This window comes from Leopardus geoffroyi, chromosome B1 (genome assembly GCF_018350155.1).
Source record: "Leopardus geoffroyi isolate Oge1 chromosome B1, O.geoffroyi_Oge1_pat1.0, whole genome shotgun sequence".
NCBI classification, from domain to species: domain Eukaryota; kingdom Metazoa; phylum Chordata; class Mammalia; order Carnivora; family Felidae; genus Leopardus; species Leopardus geoffroyi.
This window is the reverse complement of record NC_059327.1, coordinates 27,777,142-27,800,504: the sequence shown is the minus strand read 5'-3', so window position 1 is coordinate 27,800,504 and position 23,363 is coordinate 27,777,142. Positions and strand designations below refer to the sequence as shown.

At 44.4% G+C, this 23,363-nt stretch overlaps 1 protein-coding gene and 1 long non-coding RNA gene across 17 annotated transcripts in view; one reads left to right on the top strand and one right to left on the bottom strand.

Moving 5' to 3' along the window:
* RBPMS (RNA binding protein, mRNA processing factor) overlaps window positions 1-12,506 on the bottom strand; it is a 177,700-nt gene extending 165,194 nt beyond the window's left edge. For 7 of the 16 annotated variants that reach the window (XR_006706875.1, XR_006706877.1, XR_006706876.1 and 4 more), the window contains exon 1: window positions 10,783-11,109. Coding sequence is in view for 7 of the 16 variants with exons in the window: in XM_045455838.1 (XP_045311794.1) it covers window positions 10,783-10,848 (66 nt within the window). In the remaining 9 variants the exon portion in view is untranslated. Of the gene's footprint in view, window positions 1-6,243; window positions 6,283-10,782; window positions 11,839-11,909; window positions 12,079-12,258 lie in introns of those variants that run through there. The other 9 variants (XR_006706892.1, XR_006706891.1, XR_006706888.1 and 6 more) reach the window with 9 other exon arrangements.
* LOC123586681 lies at window positions 11,533-15,975 on the top strand. Its single transcript, XR_006706893.1, has 2 exons — window positions 11,533-11,647; window positions 11,907-15,975. It is a non-coding gene; the product is annotated as an uncharacterized LOC123586681 (long non-coding RNA).
* The last annotated feature ends 7,388 nt before the right edge of the window (window positions 15,976-23,363 follow it).

Below are 23,363 nucleotides of genomic sequence, written 5' to 3'. Positions count from 1 at the left end.
TATTGAGCTTGGGGCTAGACTAAATCAAAGGACCGAGTGCTAAGTCTATCTCCAGATCAATTCCACCTGGGTTATTAACAGTAACCCTTAACAACCCCACAGACAACTGCGGAACGGGAATCCAATTCATCCTGCCCTACTTTTACTTATCACCCCATGTGAGGCCCACATCTCACTCCTGGGTCTATGGAATTAGGTGCTAGGTTTCCATCCTAACTGGACAAAAGCAAGGATTCCTTTATGTGTGCAAAACTGCTAACGTAGTACCCCCCACCAAGGACCTAATCACTTACCATCTAAAATTTCTGGCTTAGAAACTAATATAAGACTGTTAACTAGCTGGAATTAAAATAAAAACTTTATAAATTTCTGGCTTAAAAGCAGGTGCTGACTTTCTGATATAATTAAGTGGGTATAGGCATCCAGAAATGATCCTGAAGGTAGTAATAATTAAAATGTAATTCAAAACTGCTGGAAAACATTTAGGACTACGTGATACATTGCACAGGCCTCAAGTTTGACTGGTTCATTCGTATTCCAGTCATTGAACAAATTTATTGGGCAGTTCCAGGCATTGTCATAGACATTGAGAGTTACAGCCTTAACAAGACAGAGCTCCCTGCTGCCTAGGAGTAACATTCCAGGGGTAGAAGACAAATACATAAGGTAGTAACAGTGAATAAAAACTAGCTGGAAAATAAAAGAGGGATAGGATAGTGATTGGGAATGTGGGTACTTTAAACTTAGAGATCAAAAGACTTCTCTGGGTAACATCTGAACTGAGATCTCCATGAATGACAAGGATGCTGCTGCCTCGTAAATATCTGAATGTAGGGGCTTTTCAGGAAGACAGGATAGCACGCACAAAGGCCCTGAGGCAGGAACAAGTTTGGCAAGTAAGAGATACCTAAATAAGGCCCAAGCAGCTGAAGCATAATGAATGAGTCTGTGATTCCTGGTAGATGAGGTCAGAAACCAGCAGGGCCCAGATCACATGAACCTCGTGCACCACTGGAAAAATTTTAAGCTCTTACCCACTGGCAGTAAAACTTCAGACAAATTACTTAATCTCTCAAGAGCCTCAGTTTCTTATTCCAAACCATGGGATGATAACACCTCATTTGGTTTGTTCAAGTACAGCATTTAAAAACAGTAGACACGACTCCGTAAATGCTTAATGTGCAAAAAATCCATTCAGGCTTTTACAAGTTTGATTATCTTTGGATATGCACCTGATCAACTCGCCAATTTTCTAACACCTATTAAGACGGAAAAGGAAATTTTTGCAACAAAAATGATCTCCATGTTCGTTAGCTCTAACAGTTCCTTTGCTCATCACTGGGAAAGGGCTAGGAGGCTCTGGAAGAGAAAGAATGGGGCTTAGAGTGGAGGGGGGAAAGGCAGAATCAGACCAGTGACTTGGCCTGGTAAGTGGCCTACCGGACTCCAGCACTTCAGGTATTCCCTTCTGCTGATAAGCAAGGCCCTGAGGAGAAGTAATTACCAACGTTTTCAGTCTCCAGTCACCCAGCATCCCTGAGCAGGCACAGGACGGAAGTGTGCACGCGTGCGCGTCAAAGTGTGAGAGAGACAGAGACCCCTTATCCAGCCCCCAAACACATCCTGTTGGCTTAGAGGGATACGGTATTTAAAAACAGATGCCTCTTTGGAAACTCACACATTTTTAAGTCCTGTAAATCACACATGCTGGGTAAAGTAATTACACTTCTGTAGCACTTCCCCTCTGCGCACAGTGGAAATTCTGGTACTTCTGTAATAAGGTAGCACTTTCTGTGCTGTGCCTTCTCCCAGGAGGCCTCCACGGCCCATCCTATAGGTGGGCAGAAGAGAAATTCTCACAAAACAGAATCCTGTGGATTCAAGCAAAGCCTTTTTTTTTTTTTTTTAATCTCTAGGCTTTCTCTTAGGATAATGTTGGCCACCTACCTGCAGACCAAAGGAGTCAGGAAGAGCAGGGGAACATCATTTAAAAATCGACTCAGGAGAAACAAAGGAGTTGAGGGTACAAACTGGTCTCTTACTTGCATGGATGGGTGAGATGTATCTCAATTTTCAGACTCCCAGATTTCTCATACCTTTGCAAAATCGCAGGGGCCCACAGGACTGAGGTAGGCTGCTTCAGCATTCCTTCTGCATTTTAAATTTGTGTAACAATACTGCATTACACCCTGGAATTTGGAACTATCTTCCTGGTGTGACTGGCATTTATTACGGCTATTTCCTTGTTTCCTCCAGCATTCTACATTAACGTGCATCATAATGGGTGCAGCAGGGTTAAAACCTATGGGAAATACAAACGCAGGTGGTTGTTTTTCTTAAAATTCCCAGACCACCTTTCTTTCTTCAAGGGTGGACGCTTTCTTCAAGTGAGCAGCAAGGGCAGCAGACTTTTAGGAAAGCACTAAATGAATCAGTAGAAAATACGACCCAGAGAAGAGGGGAGTTCAAGGATCTGCCAAAAGGCTCATCTTACTCCCTACCCAAATAAATTCCCCCCTCCGCCAAAAAAAAAAAAAAAAAACTTGAGGAAATTTTTTCTTACAAAAACACAAGCATCTTTATCAGTCCCAAACCCATCCACAAATCTTAGGGTAGCTTGATTTTCCCCTCTAGTCGAGGCACAGGGTTGGAAAAAGAAAAGTTGGAGGAGTCAAAGTCCCGGAATTAATGCAAACTGTAGAGGAAAACGATTTCCAGAGACAGTTGATGAAAGCCAAAACAACAACAAAAAAGTGTATGGGAAATACTATATATGTCTAGGTTTTTCTAAGCTCCCTTCCCACACTCAGGCTTTCGAATGGATAAGCACGCTGAACACTATTATGTTATAACCTAGGCAGATACAGAACGCACTTTTATGTCCCTAAAAGTGTTTTAAAGTATTTTGCTTCAATTTTTCCTGCAAATTTCCAGCTCCCCTCCCTCCAAATCTTTTTGTTTTGTTTTTATATACCTTTGAGTGTTAAGTCAACTTTCTCTGTTGTTGCCCACCCTTACGAGGTTCCCCAGGAACCAGAGTCCCCCACCTCTCCAATTTTCCAGGCGCTCATTCTCGTCACCCACCTTTTCAATTACCGGCCAGGTACTCGAACTGTTCTGAAAATTGTCGAGAACAGACCTCTCCTCTGCATCTCAAACCCATGTTCACCTCCTCATGGCCTTTTCTTCCTTCTCCCCACCTGTCAACCCCTCAATCTGCTGTTTCAACAAATACAACCACCATTTGGCTGGGGGTCCAAGGTGGTCCAAAAGAGAAACTCAAGAGGCTTCCCGAATGAAACTCCCAGTCTTCCCTCTGCTGACAGTTAACTGAGGCCTCTGAACACCTCGGGCTGAATCACCACTGTCAGCCACCAACTCGAGACCAGGACTGTTGCAGTACCAGCCTCTTCCCAAACCTGTTGCAGCTGCTTTGCCACTGTGAAGTCCCAGAATGCCAGGTCCCTGCTACGCTGCAGGGCAACTCCAATGACAGAGTGGATTCGATGTCCTGGCCTGGAAGGCCAGCTCCTCCACCTTCTCTCCCACCACAGCCTCCCCTGCCTCCAGCTTCATCCTTAACTTCCATTCCTCTCCCTGCCATGCCTTGTTTGCTCCCCCCAAAAGTTCTTTTAAGCCTCTGTGTCTTCATACAGGCCAATCTCCCCCCCCACACACACACACAGTCTCAACCCCTTCCTCATGTGGCAAATTCTTGAGAATCTGAGCTCAAATGTCACCTCTCTGACACAACCCCTCCACCCTCTTTTCCTTGCAGTGTTGACTGTGTTCCCAACTCTCACTCCATGTGAACCCCATGCTTCGTTCTACCTGTTTACACAGGGTCACCATTTCCACCACACCCTGGAGCAGCCGAGCAGCAGAAACCAGCTCTCCTGGCCCCTGGCACCCTCAGAACCTGCACTTAGAGTCCCCTCTCCATAAAAAGACCTTCACCACCATCATACCACCTCCCCCAGCTCACCAGGAGGGTAAAATAATGTAGTGTGTGTATAAAGTGGCCAGTACCTGGTAAATAATGCAGAAGTCAGCAATTATGATTTCCTGCGTGAATACGTTAAAAAGATTTCTGAGAATTTCAAAAAGTCAAATATTCCAGTATTTTTGTATCAGCTAAAAAAAAAGGACAAACCAGGCAACTTCACTGTCATTAGCTCAAACCTGCAACCTTCCGCCAGGATGCAGTCTTGCCCTATCCCAATGCACTGACGGGGTTTCAAATATTCTCCCAGTACTCTCTGAAGACAGGGATGTAAGTGCAAGGAGTCGGTATCCAAGTTATCCCCACATATCTGATCGACTCATCCCCATCAAGGGATGACATCCTCCTCTCAACAGCATCAATTTAAATACCTGCTCCTAGCTGGCCTCAAGCCCACTGAGCCATGCAGCCACTTTTGCTCTAGCTATTATTAAGGTTCATTCCCCTCATTCCTTCTTAAGTTTTTTCTTTGACCAAAGCAAGCACTGTTCAAGAGGAACATTTGCATTCCCTTTCCCCTTCCCCCAGGCAGACACTAAGGTGCCAAATGAAACTGAACACAAACATTCCAAAGTGGCTGTCACACAGAGCAGGCTTGTTTGGGAACACAGGGAGCTCCGTGCTCTTGCACCTAACCAAAGCTTCCAGAAGTCTGCGTCCAAAAGGTCAACTTGAGTTTCACCGCACAAACCAAATGCTAATGGTGAAAACCCAAACGCACCCCAGAATGAGCAGGCCCGCGGAGGCTGTCACATGTACCAGGCACGCTCACCTGTGCACTCCAGTGGAGGCTGTGGATGGCAGGTGGAGATAGGTAATTTGCCAGCTGCTCCATCCACATCTTCCCTAAATCCCCAGTAGGCAACGGACCTCAGTATTAAACGTGTGGCTGCTTATTAACAGCTCACCTATACACAGTTATCATCACCAACCCTACCAATGAGGATATTTCACGTTTGTAAACTATGTGTTTATAAAGAATCATATACGCATATACGTGTAAGTATTGTGTGTGGTATTTACTGGTACTGGGGTACGATCTTTTGGTGGGTGCTGAGTGCTGGGAATACTGTGATAAGATGGCATCGATCTTTTTTAAAAAATTACATGAAAACAGGTAATGATCCAGGAGTTAAATGAAGAGAACAAAGTAACTCCTACTGGAATTCTGAGAAAACCATTTGTTTGGAATGGAACATTCAGGTGATGGTAGCCTGCACAATGTAGGCTGAAACTTGGCTCCTGCCTTGAAAGCAGCTCAGGCTAGATCAAGAGGGAAAAGATGGCTGAAGCAAATAGTTTATGGAGCACAGGGGTACATTAGGGCAATCCTGAATGTCAAGTTTGGACTCTGCTATATAGAGAACAGATCAGTGCCGAAGGACCCATCAGAGGACCGAGCAGTACAGAAGGACAGATTAAGACAGCATGTTAGAACAAGGAGAGCAGCTAAACATCACTAAAATGAGCCAGGATAAAAGGAATGAGGAAGATAAATACTACAAAGAAAGGCTACAAGGAAAAGAAGAGTCTGGGTTCCTGCAGCAAGGCTTGTGAGCAAAACAAAACGGTTTTGTGACACCTACAGATATGGCAAAAAAATTTAATAAAATAGTCAATGAAAAAGACATTTTTTTTTTTTTGGTGTTTTGTTGCAATTTCATTCACATGTTCATTTTACAAAGTCTAGAAAGCACAGAAAAGCACTGGCAAGTAAATAAAAATTATCTGTGATCCACCAGATAATTTTTATTGTATTCTGTTTTTTACCTACTCAGGGTTTTGGGGGGTTTTATTTAAGAACTGGCATCACATAGGGCACCCTGGGTAGCTCAGTTGGTTAAGCATCGGGATCTCAGGGTTTCGAGTTCAAGCCTAGCATTGGGCTCCGCGTTGGACATGAAGCCTACTTAAAACAAAAAAAAAAAAATTAAAATGTAGTCAGAAGCTGGAAGAAAAAGACAGTTTCTCCCATACTGCCTTCAGAGGGAGTGTGGCAATGCGGACAAACTAATTCCACATTTCTGGCCACTAGAACTGTAAGAATGCACTTGTTGCTTTGAGCCACCAAATAAATAAATAAATAAATAAATAAATAAATAAATCTGCATATACATATATATTCTTTAAAAACATTGCTTTTCATGGCTACCTAATATTTTCTTTCAGAAATTATACCGTGACTTACTTAGCAATCTCCTTGGATAAGACATAGAAGAATCTTTAAGAATGTTCCCTACCGTAAGTAACAAATTGATGAACATATTTTGACATGGAACACCAAAGTCCTCCAGAAAGCTGCATGGGTTTGTATCACTGCTGCAAATCCGCACGTGCCCACTTACTGCACCATCACCAACACTGAACACTGTCCTCGAAGCACAAATTACCCTGAGCCTATGAAAATCATCTCTCTACCCTATCAAATCTCTACCCTATCAAATCTCTACCCTATCAAATCTCTACCCTATCAAATCTCTACCCTATCAAATGATCCATCCAACAAACAAATGCCATGGAAACAAAGACTGCACAAGAGCACGAGGGTGTAGGAGGGAAATTTTAAGACCACTTCTGGAAAAATAGTAATTCAGAAGTGCATGCCATATTTGTGATGTTCACGGAACACTTTACTAGGAAATCTTCACGTTTTCATTTAAAACACTATCACCAGGGGCGCCTGGGTGGCTCAGTCGGTTAAGCATCCGACTTCAGCTCAGGTCACGATCTCGCGGTCCGTGAGTTCGAGCCCCGCGTCGGGTTCTGGGCTGATGGCTCAGAGCCTGGAGCCTGCTTCCGATTCTGTGTCTCCCTCTCTCTCTGCCCCTCCCCTGTTCATGCTCTGTCTCTCTCTGTCTCAAAAATAAATAAACGTTAAAAAAAAAAAAAAAAAAAAAAACCACTATCACCAAACCCTATTCCAGGGCTGCATTAGATCTGATTTGAAGTAACAGACTCCAAATGTGGATAAACTGTATAAAACCATTCTGCACTTTGTCCAAGTCATAATGTAGACTAATCTTAACACCCGATTGAAAACCTGAGGTTGCCACACACTGATATGATACCCTGTGTGCCAATCAGAGGAACAACTTTTCCTTCATGACCCCAATATTTGGGCAAGATTACTAAGCACTTTCTTTTTAAGGTATTTTTTTAAGTAATTTCTATACTCAACGTGGGGCTTGAACTCACGACCCCGTGATCAAGGGTTCCAAGCTCTTCTGACTGAGCCAGTCAGGCGCTCCACTAAGCACTTTAAAAGGAAAGAGGTAAAGATTTGTATTCGCTTGTAAAGAACCAACTTTACAGGATTCCTGCCCAACATCTGCCAAACATCTTTTCAGTCATTTATCCAACAACGCCAAGTTTTTTGCTTTTCTAGTTTTAAGTACAAGTTCAGATCAATTTAAGGAAAAATTGCTCTTTGACACTAGGGCCTCAACATAATAAAACACCTTTTAGAAAGGATTTGTGATCAGTCTGAAAAATACTACATGACCTGGATAAAAGTAAAAATAAAACCAAATTACAGATTTATCTGATTTCAAAAACAAAAACAAAACCTATTTTGAAAGTTAAGTGATCAAAAATTTCTATTTACTACCAGATAAAGTCTTGATATATAAAAACTCAAGACAAATAATTGAGTCTATTATATATACATTAACTTTAATAAAGTCTAGTCCAGTATAAACTGCCAAAGGTGTTTAAAGACAATATTACCTAGTCCAAAATTACATGCAAATTCTAGGAATTATTTTACTAACTGAAAAATGATATAAGAAATTACCTAACGCCCTATACATAAGCCTTACAAATCTCAGATCCCAGTAAGATTTTGACAACTGGCTTTTCTTTAATGGGACATCTTGCAGAGAAATACACATGTATAGCACACTATAATCCAGAAAGCCAGATGTATTATCTCTGTCATAGCTAGCCAAAGCTGAAAAAGAATTTTTCCTCAAAGCTTTAAATACTATCCAAAGCAGAAGTCTATGTCCTGTCCAAGTTCTCAAACTTCCAACCCCAAAAAGCTGCAAAAAGTCTCCTAAATCCTGGACAGTTCAGTCTACACAGTCGGAACCAAATAAAGGTTTCGGCGTCACTTATTTTAGAGTAAGCTTTAAAAGCTCTCAAACAGGGCTAACGTGTACTGGAAGAGAAGAGGAACGCATTTAAAAAAAAATAGAAAAAAAAAACCCTTGGATTCTCTAAAGTGGTAGAGAAAGCCTAAATTACCCTTATGTTCTAGGAAATAAACTATTTTCTCTTAATGATGATTGGACTTGGCTTTTCCAAGCCATCTCAATGGCCACCAGAAACAACAAAACACATTTTTCCCCTCTCTTGTCATTATGTGTATATACGTTTTATATGTGTGTGTTCTGTTTATGAAAGTCCTCAGCCAAGGCTTTTAAATGTGTTGGAGAACAAATTGCTGATCGCTGGGTGGGCAGGGAAAGGGTCCAGTGCGGTGGTTTTGTATAATGCTGAGCACATTAATGGGACTCACCAAATACCATATTTATTTTACTTGTGGTTTTCAGGGTTAGAAAGAAAGAAAGAAAAAAAAAAGAGGTTAGAGTTTATCAAAAACAAAACAAACTCAAAACAGGGAATTAGGGCAAAATTACCTGGATCATTCAAGGCCTATTTACTTTCTTTTCCTGAATTTTTAACATTATAAACCTTCTCTCTCCATGGCGTATCTGTCTTTACACTCCACCTCTTCTACGAGTTGGGTTCTGAAATCTTCCTAACTGTCCACTTAGTTTTAAAACTGTCCTGCCAAAACTTACACGTCATCAAGCCACATGCCATTCCCACCTGAAAAGGGACATTGTCAGGGCAACAGAACAGGTAAGAGGCAGTAACTGCACTAAATTCACCTGTGGTTCTGTGCTTGCACACCTCACACATTAAGGGGCCCCAGGAACAGGGCCGACACCTCAGTCCTGGTGGCAGTGAGGCCGAGATGGGTTAAGTAAAAGAAATTTGACATTTCTCTCAATTTTATCAAGTACGTTATGGTTTTGGAACATATAAACCTCTTTTTTTGCTACCCACCAGAAGCCAAAAAGCCTTTGGATTGCCTGGTTAACCTTTCCATTTGGCAAGTGTTCTCAATGGGGTGAACAGAGAAAGATGGTTCCACACAATATATCCGTACCCTTAGAAATAAACAGATTGCCCATCTAAGTGAAATAGACAAAGGTTTCTGAAGTAATTGGTGTGTTAGGTGAATTAGATACAGCAACTCCTTAGAAGCACACTGGTCATTTTTTAAATTTTATCTCAGTGGTAGGGAAAATAAATGGCAAAGGAGCCGGAAAGATTCAAGAAAAAACTGGAACTCAATTCAAGTCTCCATCTCTTTGAAAACGAAGGAGGAAGGTCAGTAGTTGTAAAGAACTAGCATGTAAATAACACTTGCCAAAATAATAGGTTAAAATAAAATGCAATTATCCTCAGGTGTGAAGGCAATTTTCAGCTTACTGCAATTCAGGTGGGTTGCCCCCATACAACTGTGCTAAGAGTAAAATCTTGTGTTTTGCATTGATTTGCATGGTCTTCATTTAAAACGTTCCCTTTTCACAAGTGGACAACGAAGGCTTACCCTTACTAAATTAAATCCTCCCCAACATTCGGTTTCACTATCAGAATCTTAGTTGGCACGCAACACATTTTCTCCATAATAATCTCAACCTCCTAATCAGTTTACCATTCTGTAGACTTCATACACAACACTTGTAAGAATGCTTTACAGTTCGTGTCTACATGCATACTTTCTTGCATCTACACACACACACACACACACACACACACACACACACACACACACAAGTTCTTTTTAGAACGTTTAAGAACTCAGCTATGTGGGATCTTCAAAAGTAGGCGAAAAAAAAATTGTTTCTTGGACTCCAGATAAATGGCTTTGTTCCTGCAGGTACGTCAATCGGATACCACAGATACCTAACTACAAAATTCTGAAACCCACAGTTACCCGAATTTTGTTTCTACCAAAGGAACGCTCCGCAGCCGCAAGTTGTAACGTTGTTACGGACGCATCACATAAAATTTACGCTCAGAAGTCAAAGTCCTATTAAAACAGCCTCGATGATCGTTTGGTGAATTGTAAAGTTTTAAACTCTTTTATTTTGCTCCCCGCAACCGCATCGCCCCTAAATTTACAAAACCTAATCATCCAGATTCGGGGTCTTCGACTCACCAGAGAAGAATGCAGCTGATGAGTTATCTATTAATTCGAAATGCCTCGGCTGGAAAGATATTTCACCAAGAACTTTTAACACTGAAGGGGGGGGGGGGTAGCGGAGAAGGTAGGGAACAGAAGGTGTCTCTTGACGAGAACTCGCCCCGAGTTCCTTCCTTACACCACACAAACACACCCCACAACTTCCAGCCCGGGTCACAGAATTAAGACCTGACCCTCCGGGTCCCAGTAAACGGAGGTTACCCAGGAGTCAGCTCTCGATTCTGCTTTTAAAATCCTACGCAAACAAAGCTGAGCATTATACTTACTAAAGTCTCCGAAAAGTCCTTAAAGTTACGCAATTTTTGGAACCCACAAAAACTTGCTCTCCGAAGAGAGCCCCTCTCGGGGCCACAATTTGGGGCTGTGCCTCGGGACAAGGGCAATTCCCAAACCCTCGGCTGCGTCGCCCCGGGGCCGGCCGGCCGGCCGCACTCTGGAGAAAGCCCGCGCGTCTGGCGCCCCAGGTCGTACCCCCCGCCGCACCGAGCTCCCTCAGTACCTCTTCCTCCTGAAGGTTGGCCTCGTTTGGGGTGTTCTCCTTCTCGGCTTTGCCGCCGTTGTTCATCTTCCCGGTCCTTCCTCGCCGGGCAGGGCTGGGGCGCGGGGCTGGGCGAGGGCGCGCTCGCCCACTTTTCCCTTCCCCGGGCGCCGGGGCTCCCTCGGGCGGGCGCCGCGGGCTGCGGGGGCTGGAGCCGGGGCACCGGCGGCTCGGACTCCCGCGGCGAGGCGAGACTGCGGCGGCGGGCGACCCAGGAAGTGCGAGGGAGAGACGGGGCAGGGCGAGGCGCGGGCCGACTGGGAAGGGGACGGAGACAATCGGGACCCGGGAGGGAGACCTGGAGAGGGAGGGCGGGCGCAAGGGAAGGAAGGAAGGAAGAAAGGATGGGGCGAGGGCGCGCGTCCCAGGAGGGAGCCCAGAGAGTCGGGGAGGTGGCCGAGTACGGGCTGGGGGCGACCGCTGCCCGAGCCTAGCGGGGGCCGGAGGGAGGGGGCGAGGGGTGCCCAGACCGAAGGAGGAGGAGGAGGTGCGGGGCGCGGGCCACGGCTGGGACGCTGGGACCCGGAGAGCCGCTGAGTGCGCGCTCCAGGCAGGCTCTGGGAAGTACGGGATCCAAGCAGCTCCCTTTCTCTCTCTTTCCTCCCTCCCCTCTCTCCTCCCTCTCCTCCTCCTCCCCCTCCCCCCTCCTCCCTCCCTAGACGAGGGCTGCCGGGTTTAGCCCAGAGGGACGGGACGCGGGACTGAGAAGCCCCCAGCGGGAGGAGGGGCTGCGCCGGGGGCGGCTGCCCCGCGGCCGGATGGCGCGCGCCGGGGAGGGGCCGCGGGCGGCAGGCGGAAGCGGCCGACCCCAGCCCCCAACTCCGCGGTAGGTCGGAGGGCGAGGGCCGAGGCGGGGGAGGGAAGGAGGCCGGGTCCTCCAGCTCCCTCGCGCCCCCGTGGGCCCCGGTGGCCGGGCCGGGCCGGAGTTGGCGAACTCGCGTGGCGGTGCGCGCCAGCTTGGAGGGGGGCTTCGGGGAGCCAGGCCGGGCCAGCGCGACGCCCGGGAAGTGTGATGGGCTACTGCCGTGGGCTTGCTTCCCGCGGGGATTCGCACCCCTATCCCTAATCCTGCCCCTCCTTTTCAGTACCGGCTTACACCCATTTCCTGCCTTCCTAGTTGGCAGCTTGAGATGACAGGATGCGAGGGAACGAGCGACGTCCTGGGGCCCCTCGCTCTGGGCCGGCGTTTTCAGGACACGGCTTCAAACCCCCCGCCAACGCCGGGTCCTCCCAAACCTTCCAGCCTCCCCGCACCGGCCGTCGCTCTCCGCGAGGCTTTACGGGCCCCTGCTCAGGCTCCTCTCACCGCCTTTATCAGGCCGTTCTGAAATTATTTGTTTACCTGGCTGCCTCCCTTACTCTTCTGGAGAGCCTCCCTGCTAGACCACACCGTGCCCTGTTTATCTTTATAGTCCCACGGCCATTTAAGTACGCTACCTGGTATATAGGAAGCAATCAGTAAATATTTGTTGGCTAAGTGAATGTTCCTCAAGCCCGCCGAACTGGAGGCCAACACAGATGATCTTCAGAGAGGGTCAAAGCAGCTTGAAGAAGGAAGAGGGCTCAGCATTCTGGGAGGTCAGCACAGCACGCCTGTTTATGCACCAACCTCGGAAGGACTGTGGGTTTCTGTTTCCTCACCTGTGAAATGGGAATAGTTCCAGTTACCTCCCAGGGGGTTGCAATCAGAGGACATTACAGGTTGGTACAGCTACAGCACCCAGCATCCATTCCTGCCCAGTTTAAGTCGGCAGTACATGGAACCTAACATTATTAAGGAAATTTCCACTTTTCCGGGGTCATAGAGAGCTTCTCCATTCCTGTATCATAAACACAAATTTTAAACTGCTTATATCAGTAGGTTCTCCCTCACTTCCCATGCCCAGGAATTCTCTCACACAGCATGCTGTTCCTTTCCAGCACAGCACCAATCACAATTTCTAATTATTGGCTTGCTTCACTGTTTATCTCTCTCTGCCCCTCACCCCCCCAACATTCTTCACCCTATACTGGTTTAAGTGCTGCTAGGAGTGGGGTGGGACTGGGGGTGAAGATAAGACTCCTGCTTTTAGGGAGTTTAAACTGGTGTCCTAGAGACAAGATACCCAAAACAACTCCAGGGATTCTGGTTGAAATTGTAGAAAGCAAAGACTTGTGTTCAGAGCATGGTGACAAAAAAAAAAAAAAAGAGAGTGGTAATCATTCGATTTACCTATTGGATTTTCCTTGGGTTGGGGGGTAGGGGGAGTCGGAAGATTTTGATAGATTTAATTGCTGTCCTGATGTCATGTCTCTCTATGGGAGAAAATGTGTATGTTGGATGAAAATAAACCAAGAATCTCGAAATTGCAATGGGAGTTCGGAAGAGGCAAGGGCCACAATTAATCTGGAAACTTGGACAGCCCAGTCCATTCCCAATCCCTCCCTCAGTTACATAAGGAACCACGAGGGGGCAATGTCTTCCTGATCAATGGCTGAGTGGTGGTCTTGGCCCCTGTGCCTCCGATACTGCCGGCACTTTGCCCTCCTTGGCCAGTGCCTGTTACTGAATACACTCCACAGAAAGATATTGTCTTTCTGGAGCCTGGCAAAGGCCCAAGAAAAATGACAATTGATCTAGTCATTGATGGTTCCAGTCAGACTCCACTTATGAGTAGGTGGAAGATGTTGTAGGATTCCAGGATGCTGGGAGAACCTCCCCTACCCCCACCCAGGGAAATGTGGCTTAATTCCAAGTGTAGAACCTGATTCCTTTGTCTTTAAGCCAAGCCAGCACTTTGTCCATTGTTAACAGTTAAAAACCTCTGGGATAAAAAATGAAAATACAGGCAATGAGAGAATCTTGATTTGTTCATTGTTGTGTTCCCAACATCTAGATAGTGCCTCATGCATAGTAGGCATTCAGTAATTATTTTTGAATGAATGCACACATTAAATCTTATCAGATCTTGATTCTCAGGCATGAATGACATCATCAGATCCTTCCAAGACCCTGCAGAAGGGTCTGAATTAGTGGAGGCGTCTCAGCATGGAGAGCCCCCACGAGGGCACTAGCAGAGTCATAGTAGTGATCTTTAGTCGTTATTTTGCAGGGGGAGACCCTAGGTAGAGAACATTTGTGGAGACAACTGATGAGATCTCAAAAATAAAAAATCCCACCACTCAGCCGGTCCACCTAACACATCAGGCAATTAACAATACAGAAGGGAGGCCTAGAACATATCCCAATGGTAAGCATGACATTCAAGGTGTTTTCAGAGAAGTATATGGGGATGGGGGTTATATGCCATGAAAAGAAGGACTCCTGTTTTCTGTCCTTCCCATGAAGAATGGCGTAGACTTACCTGGAAAAACAGTAGGGTCGTATAGTACCAACAAAACCCAATGAAAATCTGTAAATAGACTTTGGCTGTTTATAAAACTTAGGGGAAAGGGATCATTCAGGATATAAGTGATCTTTCTGACCTGTTTACTACCTCAAAGAAAGAAAGTTTCAAAACTGAGATCTCAGCAGCACTAGTTTCCAGTCGCCCTACAAGCTACCCATGAGACAACAAAGGGATTTTGTATCCTAGGAAAGTAGGGCTAATGACCACGAAACATCTGCTTTCTCTCCTGCCCACTACTTTACCGCTTTGCTTCTAGCCTGCAAGGTTACAGACTAGATTGAAAGGGAAATATTGTATGCACCTGTAGTTTTATTACTTATCTCTGTTTCTCTGGCAGTGTTCATTTTGAGGCTTGCTTTAAGAAATCCAAACCTATAATTACATCTTAAATGTCTCTGGGAATTGCAGACATTGAAGATCTATTTTGAGGTAGTTTGCATGGCATGGGTTTTGTGCCTGTGTTGGCAGCAGAAAGCTACAGTATCTACCACGTGAATTGTGATTATCTGTTAACACTTCTGCCTCCTCTGCTAGACCCAAAAAGTTCTCGAGGCCAGAGGCTATGTTTTAGAGTTTTGTCATCCTTGACATCTCTCGCCCTACCCACCCCCCCAACACCTCCAGGCCATCATCATCTTCCCCGATTTTATTTATTTATAATTGTAGCTTTAAAAAACACACAACCGCATTTGCCATTCTTCAGCGCACAGTTCAGTAGTGTGGAGTATATATATTCACATTGTTGGGCAACATCCTCTTGATTTTTACCTCCTAAATAGTTGTGAGATTCAATCACTTCCCTCCGATCTTTTGTGGAAGCCCTTGCAGCCACGTGGAGAGGCTCACGTGGAAGAGAAGTAGGTCCCAGACTCACAGCTCCAGCTGAACTCTCTCAGCGGACAGCTGGTACCAATTGCCAGCCTTTTGAGTGAGTTCTCTGAGAAGTGGATACTCCAGCCCTGGTTGAGCTGCTCCAGCTGATGCCACACGGAAGAGAGATGAGCTGTCTCCGGAGTCATGCCCAAACTGCAAAACTGTTAGCCAAAAAGTAAATGCCGTTGTTTTAAAACACTGAGTTTGAAGGTGGCTTGTTATACAGCAATAGATAACTGAGACATAAGTGCATATCTAGAGGTAACGTCCTGGTGTGTAGAAACTTAGAACATGTGGCAGTGGCTTTGGGACCAGGTGGAGGAGGGAAGCTGGAAGAACTTTGAGGAATCTACTAGTGAAGAGCATTACTATGGGGCAGTGAGTATTGTCGTAACAGGCTAGAGAGAGGGGGACCCGATTTATCCATTGGAAAAACAATTAGCTGAACAAGATTGCTGGTACATGTAAGATAGAAAAGATACCTAATGAACAAGTGGATCTGGTTAAGGAGATATTTGGATAGATGTTGTAAAGGTTGAAGAATTTTGGGGGGCACCTGGGTGTCTCGGTTGGTTAAGTGTCCGACTTTGGCCCAGGTCATGATCTCAGGTTTGTTGAGTTTGGGCCCCGTGTCGGGTTCTGTGCTGACAGCTCAGAGCCTGGAGCCTGCTTCAGATTCTGTCTCCCTCTCTCTCTGCCCCTCCCCCACTTGCTCTCTGTCTCTCTTTCTCTCAAAAATAAATATTAAAAAACTAGAAAAAAGAAAGGTTGAAGAATTTCTTTCAGATACTTATAGTACAAGTGAGATGAGCCAAAAAAAAAAAAAAGAAAGAAAAGAAACTGTTCAATTTTTATCCCAATTTAGAGGAAACATAAAGAAGCCAGGACTTCCTGGGTTTGAAATAAAACTGTCATTCCTAGTTTCTCCGGAGGACAAAACTCTCAAAATAAGAAATGGCCTCGGAGCAAAGGTCAAATCCAGGGTGCGATCATGAAAATACGACCTTTGGGCACCTGGGTGGCTCAGATCATGGTCTCTTGGTTCTTGAGTACAAGCCCCATGTCGCGCTGTGTGCTGACAGCTCGGAGCCTGGAGCCTGCTTCAGATTCTGGGTCTCCCTCTCTCCCTGTCCCTCCCCTGCTCACACTCTGTCTCACTCTCTCAAAAATAAATAAACATTTAAAAAAAAAAGCGGGGGTGGGGGGGGGAATATGGCCTTAGGTGAAGTTCAAGACAAGGGTACAGCTCAAAGATCCTGTGGTAGGCCGCCTCTACCATGGCCCCCAATGTTCCCTACCTCCTGGTCTTCAAGCCCTTGTGCAATCCCCTCCCCTTGAGTGTGAGCTTGCTTTTAATGAACAGAGCCTGGTAAAAGTGATGGATATCACTTCTAAGATCAGATTACAGAGAGACCATGGCTCCCTTTTTACACACCCTCTTTGCTCTCTCACTTGCTACCTTTGATGGAAGCCAGCTACTGTGATGCCAGTGGCCCTAGAGAGAGGCCCATGTGACAAGGAGCAGTGGAGGCTTCCATCCAAGCACCAGTAAGGAAATGGCACTTTCAATCCAAAAATGCACAAGGAACTGAATCCTGCCGCCAACAACCGTGTGACAAGCTTGGAAGTGGATCTTCCCTAAGTGCAGCCTTAAATGACACCTGTTATGGACTGAATGTTTGTACCCCCCCCCCCAAATTCATATAATGAAGCTCTAACCCCCAATCTGATGGTATTAGAGCCTTTGGGAGGTGATTAAGTTTAGATGAGGTCATGAGAATGGAGCCCCCATGATGGGATTAGTGCCCTTATGAGACATCAGAGCTTCTGTTGTCTGCTCTGTGAGGATACAGCAAGAAGGTGGCCATCCCCAAACCGGGAAGAAGCCTTTCACCAAGAACTAGACTGGCTGGCACCGTGATCTTGGACTTGTGAACTTCCAGAACTATGATATTTTATTATGGTACCCTGAGTTGACTGAAACAAGACCACAGCCCCAGCTGACACCTTGGTTGCAGCTTTTGAGAGACCTTGAGGCAAAAGGCCCCAGCTTAAGCAGAGCCTTGGTGTTCTAATCAACAGAAACTGTGAGATGATAACAGATTTCTGTTTTAAGCCATTAAGTTTGGGTACCTTGTTATGCAGCAATAGATAAATTGATAATTCAAAGATTTAAGGTGGTACCAATAGATCCTTTCAACTAGATAGCAGGGCTTCTAAAAATCTGGATGGTGTTGCCCACATCAATCTCACACTGGCCCAGTGCAGAGAAGGGCCTCCGTTGGAAAGAAATAGGAGTATGGCTTTTGCCTAAGGGACATGATTATAACTTGAAGTATACGAAACCTATGGCTTTTAAAGGATCTCTACTAGCTCGCACTGAAAAAGAGACTGTTCATAATGAAAAGAGGCCTCTGGAGCTACAACTTTACAGGCAGGAAGCAGGCTGAGGACGCTACTCATCTGCCACGATGGGTTGTTTTCAAAAGGGAGGATGACTCAAGATGGAGCATAAAGCCCCTGAGAATCATTTGCAGAGAGCAGGAGTGAGCCAAGTGAAGGAACTGGTGTCATTTGACCAGATGGATTTCAGAATTGCTATGGGTCACTTTCCATGTCCCTCTCCTTTTCTTCCCTTTTTGTATTTATTTATTTGGGGGAGAGTGCAAGTGGGGGAGGGGCAGAGAGAGGGAGACAGAAGCTCTGAAGCAAAGTGGGCTCTTCGCTGACAGACTGACAGTAGCAAGCCCAATGTGAGGTTCGAACTCTTGAACCGTGAGATCATGACCTGAGCCCAAGTTGGACCCTCAACTGACTGAGCCACCTAGGTGCCCCTCTCCCCCAGCCCTTTTTTGTTGTTGTTTTAATTTTTTTTAATGTTTATTTATTTTTGAGAGAGAGTGAGTGAGCAGGGGAAGGGCAGAGAGAGAGAGAGAGAGAGAGAGACATAGAGTCCAAAGCAGACTCCAGGCTCCAAGCTGTCAGCACAGAGCCTGATGCGGGGCTCCAACTCATGAACTGTGAGATCATGACCTGAGCCAAATGGGATGCTTAACCAACTGAGCCTCCCAGGCTCCCTGCCTCTCCCCTTTTTGAATGAGAGTGTCTATTACAGGTTTTCTGTCCCTATCTTACCATTAGATGTTGAGTATGTGAGAGACAGATACTTTGTTTAGTTCACTGGTCTTCAGATCAAGAGAATTCATGTCTGAGGAGCCATAGTCAAGGAAGGAGCCACACCTACATTTAGACCCCATTTAAAAGTGGATATCCTAGACCAGTGGTTGGCAAACTTTTTCTGTACAGGACCAGAGAGTAAATATTTGAGGCTTTGCAGGTCAAATTTGTGTGATGGTTCCTATTCTTGGTTTTGTTTTTTATACCCCTTTAAAAGTATAAAAAACATTCTTATCACAGGGCTGTACAAAAATAGTCCACAGGTCAGGTTTGGCCCTTATTCTGTGGTTTGTTCACCCCCATCCGAGACTATGAACAAATGTATAATGGGATGGATATTTTCATGTTTTAGAGGGAAAGATAAGTGTATTTTTTATTTGAGAGGGACATGTATTGTTGTGGCCATATGGTGAGTGAGTGGTGGTAACTAGTCTTCAAACGTGGCCCCCCAAGATGTCACCGTTTTGTACATGCATTGCCACTCTTGCCATCAAGAGTTGTAGCTTCTGTGCCCTCCCCTTGAATCTGAGCTGGGCCTGTTGCTGCTTTGACGAAAAGAGTTTGGAGGAGAAACATTCTGGGAATTCTGAGCCCAGACAGAATTCTGTCTGGCAGCTCCTGCTTCCTCCGTCTTGGAACCCAGCTTTCATGTAATGAGAAATCCCAAGCAGCCACCTGAAGAGGCCCACATGGAAGAAATTCAAGCCCTAGCCGTCTCCCCAAACCCCACTACCCACAGCTTCATCGGAGCTCCCTGTGACAGCCCATGCCAGCCACCAGCCTTGTGAGTGAGCCATCTTGGAGGTAGATCGTCCACACTGAGCCACGCCAGCCGACATCACATGAAACAGAGACAAGCTGTTGTGTCAGAATCCTGACCAGACTGTAAACACATTTGTGAGCAAATTAATGATTATCACTTTAAACCACTAGGTTTGGGGCGGGGGGGTTACTTAGGGAGCAACATATAATGAAACCACTAGGGGAGGGAACAATGAAGGCAAGGCTCTGGAAACCAGAACGCAGGGGGCATTCTCAAGGATCAGCAAGGAGAGTAACCCTTGACACGAGTTCTGTCTATAAAACAAGAATCACAAAGGCCATTTCTAGCATATACTTGTGCTTCTGGAAGACAGTAAAATGGGAATATATAGATGGTCCCTTCAGAACTTTAACAAAAATTGCTGACTACAATGATGATAAGTAGAAAACAACAAAACCAGATTGAGGTGTGGTTGTGGGTCAGTTGGCAAGGCCAACTTATAATTAAGTGACTTTTCCTATTTCCAACTTTATAGCACATGGAACTTGAATTGTGCTTCAGGAAAATAATAAATTAGCAATGCCTCTGGCCTTTTGGAGAATCACTTATAAACAATCAAAGGTCAAATGCTAAATTAACAATTGTTACAATTAACAATTGTCTACAATACTCTAACTTGTCTGGAATGTGGAGAGACTACGAGTGTTAGGAGGAAAGACTGAGGATTTAGTTCATTTAGTCATTATTAAGAATTGCCCTTTAGAAAGAAATCTTTAATGGCTAGTAAGGTAGATTATTTTCCCCCCACCGGACAAGCAGTGAAAGAAAAAAAAAAGATGGAAATGAAAGCCATTTCCAAAAGGGAAGGTACATTGACAAATGATTGAGTGTAGAGGTTAAGGGAAAATAAGACATTTGAACTAACAGGCAGGTTTCAAGGCTTCAAGGATTTGGTGATGCCAATTCCTAAATGGAAAAAAGAAAGAAAGAAAGAAAGAAAGAAAGAAAGAAAGAAAGAAAGAGAGAGAGAGAGAGAGAGAGAGAGAGAGAAAGAAAGAAAGAAAGAAAGAAAGAAAGAAAGAAAGAAAGAAAGAAAGAGAGATGTTCAGGGATCCCTGGTTTTATGGATAAGGAGCTCAGCATCAGGCATATGAGGCTTGCTAGAGTCAGAATTGCACTGATTATTGGAAAATGAGTCTGTAGCCCAGAAGAAATAGGAGATAATGTATATAATTGGGTGCCATCTGAATTGAAATCATAGGTGAGCTTCAACAATAAGAGGTCAGAGAGTAGAATCTTAGGAAATATCTAAGCTTAGACAGGACAAGGAGAAAGACAAGCCAAGAAAGAGGCCAAGCAGTCAGATGTAAGAGAACAAGACCACTAATAAAAATAATAGCAGCCGACAGCATCGACCAGGGGACCGTGCCCCAAACTTTACAGGGATTGTCACATTTTATGGTTTCAAGATGGCGGGTTAAACATACACATTTCTATCCACTCTGTTCCAAATCCTCTGATAAAAACATGAAAAGGATGTGTTGTTGTCAATCATTATTTTAAGGCATAAACAAACAAGGATAAAGAGAATGAAAGAAAACACCAGCAATACAGTTTGGGCAACTGCAAAGCATGTAGACAAATACGGAGAAACCCAATCCTAAATCTGATGGGAGAGCACTGAGAAGCAACCTTACACTGAGGAATCCCCCAAAGACCCAGGGCTTGACACCAGCTGGCACCTCACAAGTGAGAGTGAAAATGGGGTTCTCACCTGGAGGCTTGATCGAAGAAAGTAGTTTGCACCCAGATTCTTCTTTTTTCCCACATTTTGTTATTCAGTTAACATCTTAAACTTCTCCCCTCTTTTTAGGCTGTCCAACAGGAAAAAGAAAAACAAGCATTTCTTCATTTTTATTAGAAGCTGATTTCTCTTCATATGAGAAGAGTCTTATCAAATCAGCTTTAGTGTAAAATAAATATATACATTTTTTAAGAGGCAAAAAATAGGACTAGTTAGGGAAGATAAGCATCACTGGGTGAAAATTTGCAAAACTAGATCTTTTCTGTGTGTGTGTGTGTGTGTGTGTGTGTGTGTGTGTGTGTGTGTGTGTGTAAATTTACGGTCCCGGTAATCCTAAGCATTGCTATAATTTTCACTCTAAGTGACCCACTTTATAATGTGTGCCTTTTTGGAGTATGATTAACTGTTGTGAATGTAAAGTGGACATTCGCTGACTGAAAAGTTCCAAAACTAGTGACTAGATATGTTCATCTTGGTCCAAGATGTTCTCTGAACAGTGTGTTTCAACTGATTTATTAATCGGTTTAATTGTTTTAAATTTGGTATTTAATTTTTAACATGTATTTTAAGTGGCATCATTATTTACTAATACTTGATACTTGCTTTTTTCAATTATACATGTATTATGAACATTTATCCAAATCAAGACATCTAGGTTTTTCCTATCTCATCTTTTTTAAAGCTTTATAGAATTCTACTGTGTGTGCACAAGTTCTGTATGGATGTACATTTAAGTTGCTTACAGTTTTGTTTTGTTTTTTTTTTTAAAGGCCAGGGAAAGAAGGCCTTTTTTTTTTTTTTTCAACGTTTATTTATTTTTGGGACAGAGAGAGACAGAGCATGAACGGGGGAGGGGCAGAGAGAGAGGGAGACACAGAATCGGAAACAGGCTCCAGGCTCTGAGCCATCAGCCCAGAGCCTGACGCGGGGCTTGAACTCACGGACCTCGAGATCGTGACCTGGCTGAAGTCGGACGCTTAACGGACTGCGCCACCCAGGTGCCCTGCTTACAGTTTTTTAATGTTAAACAATACTATGGTGAACATCCATATACAAACATCTTTGTACATTGATTATTTTCTTGGAATGCATTCTAAATAAATTACTAGGTTAGATGGTAGGCAAGTTTAAGTATTGATATTTTATGGTTAGAAAATTTATGCAATTTACACTTGCTCTTACAGTATCTCAGAGTACCCATTTCACTGCAACATTCCCAACATGGGAAAAACCTTTGTTCATTTTGTCAATCTGTTGGTGAAAAATATTACTCTGTTTTTATACCTTTATGTAGGTATGTATGTATGTGGTTTTTTTTTTAATTTTTTTGAATATTTAAATTTATTTGAGAGGGGCAGAGAAAGAAGGAGACACAGAATCCGAAGTGGGCTCCAGGCTGTGAGCTGTGAGCACCAGGGCCCAATGAGGGGCTTGAACCCACGGACCACAAGATCATTACCTGAACTGAAGTAGGACATCTAACCAACTGAGCCATCCAGGCACCCCACGTATGTATGTATTTTTAAGTAAGTTCTACGCCCAACATAGGGCTTGAACTCACAACCCCAAGGTCAAGAATCACATATTCTACCAACTGAGCCAGCGAGGTGCCCTGAAAAATATTATTCTTTTAATTTGTATTTCTCGATTGTTATAGGGGCTGGCCATCTTTTCATCTGTTTATAACCATTTGGAAATTGCCTATCATGTCTTTGTGTATTTTTCTAGTGAGATGTTTGCCTTTTTCTAATTGATCTTTGAAATTATTTTGCTTATTCACATGTTCCACAGATATGACTGCTAGGTACCATATAGATTCTTAGGATACAGTAATGAACAAGAGAGCCACAAACCCAACCTTCATGGTCTAGACGATTTGTTAAGCAGTTACAGTAAAATGGAATGTGTGCTATAACTGTGGAAGTTCAGATATCTAGGGACTTCGTAAATGTGGCAGATACATACTCTGGGTGGTCAGTAGAAGCTTCTAGGAGGATGTGACATTTCATCAAGTTCTTTTGTTTTTTAATGTTTATTTAGAGAGAGAGAGAGAGAGAGTGCAAGCGGGGAAGGGGCAGAAAGAGAAGGAGACGCAGAATCTGAAGTAAGCTCCAGGCTCTGAGCTGTCAGCACAAAGCCCCATGCAGGGCTCGAACACAGGAACCCCGAGATCATGACCTGAGCCAAAGTCGGACACTTAACCTACTGAGCCAACCCAGGTGCCCCTCACCAAGTTCTAATGGATGAGTAGTAAGGACCAGTTAAAGTAGGAATGGTTGGAGTGGCTCCAGCTAGCTTGAAAAGGAAAGAGAGGGTCTTTGGCTAGAGAATTGAAAAAAAAAAATAAAGAATGCAGAAATGAGAGATGAGCCTAGAAAGGCAGAGGGGGCCAGATTATTCGAGTTTGAAATCTTTATTAGTTACAGGAAGTGATTTCACCTTTATCCTAAGGCAGTAATGAAGTGTGTTCATTAGGATGTTTTCAGCTGCAGGTAGCAACAGCAAAAAACTCAACTAAAAGTGACTTAAACAAGGA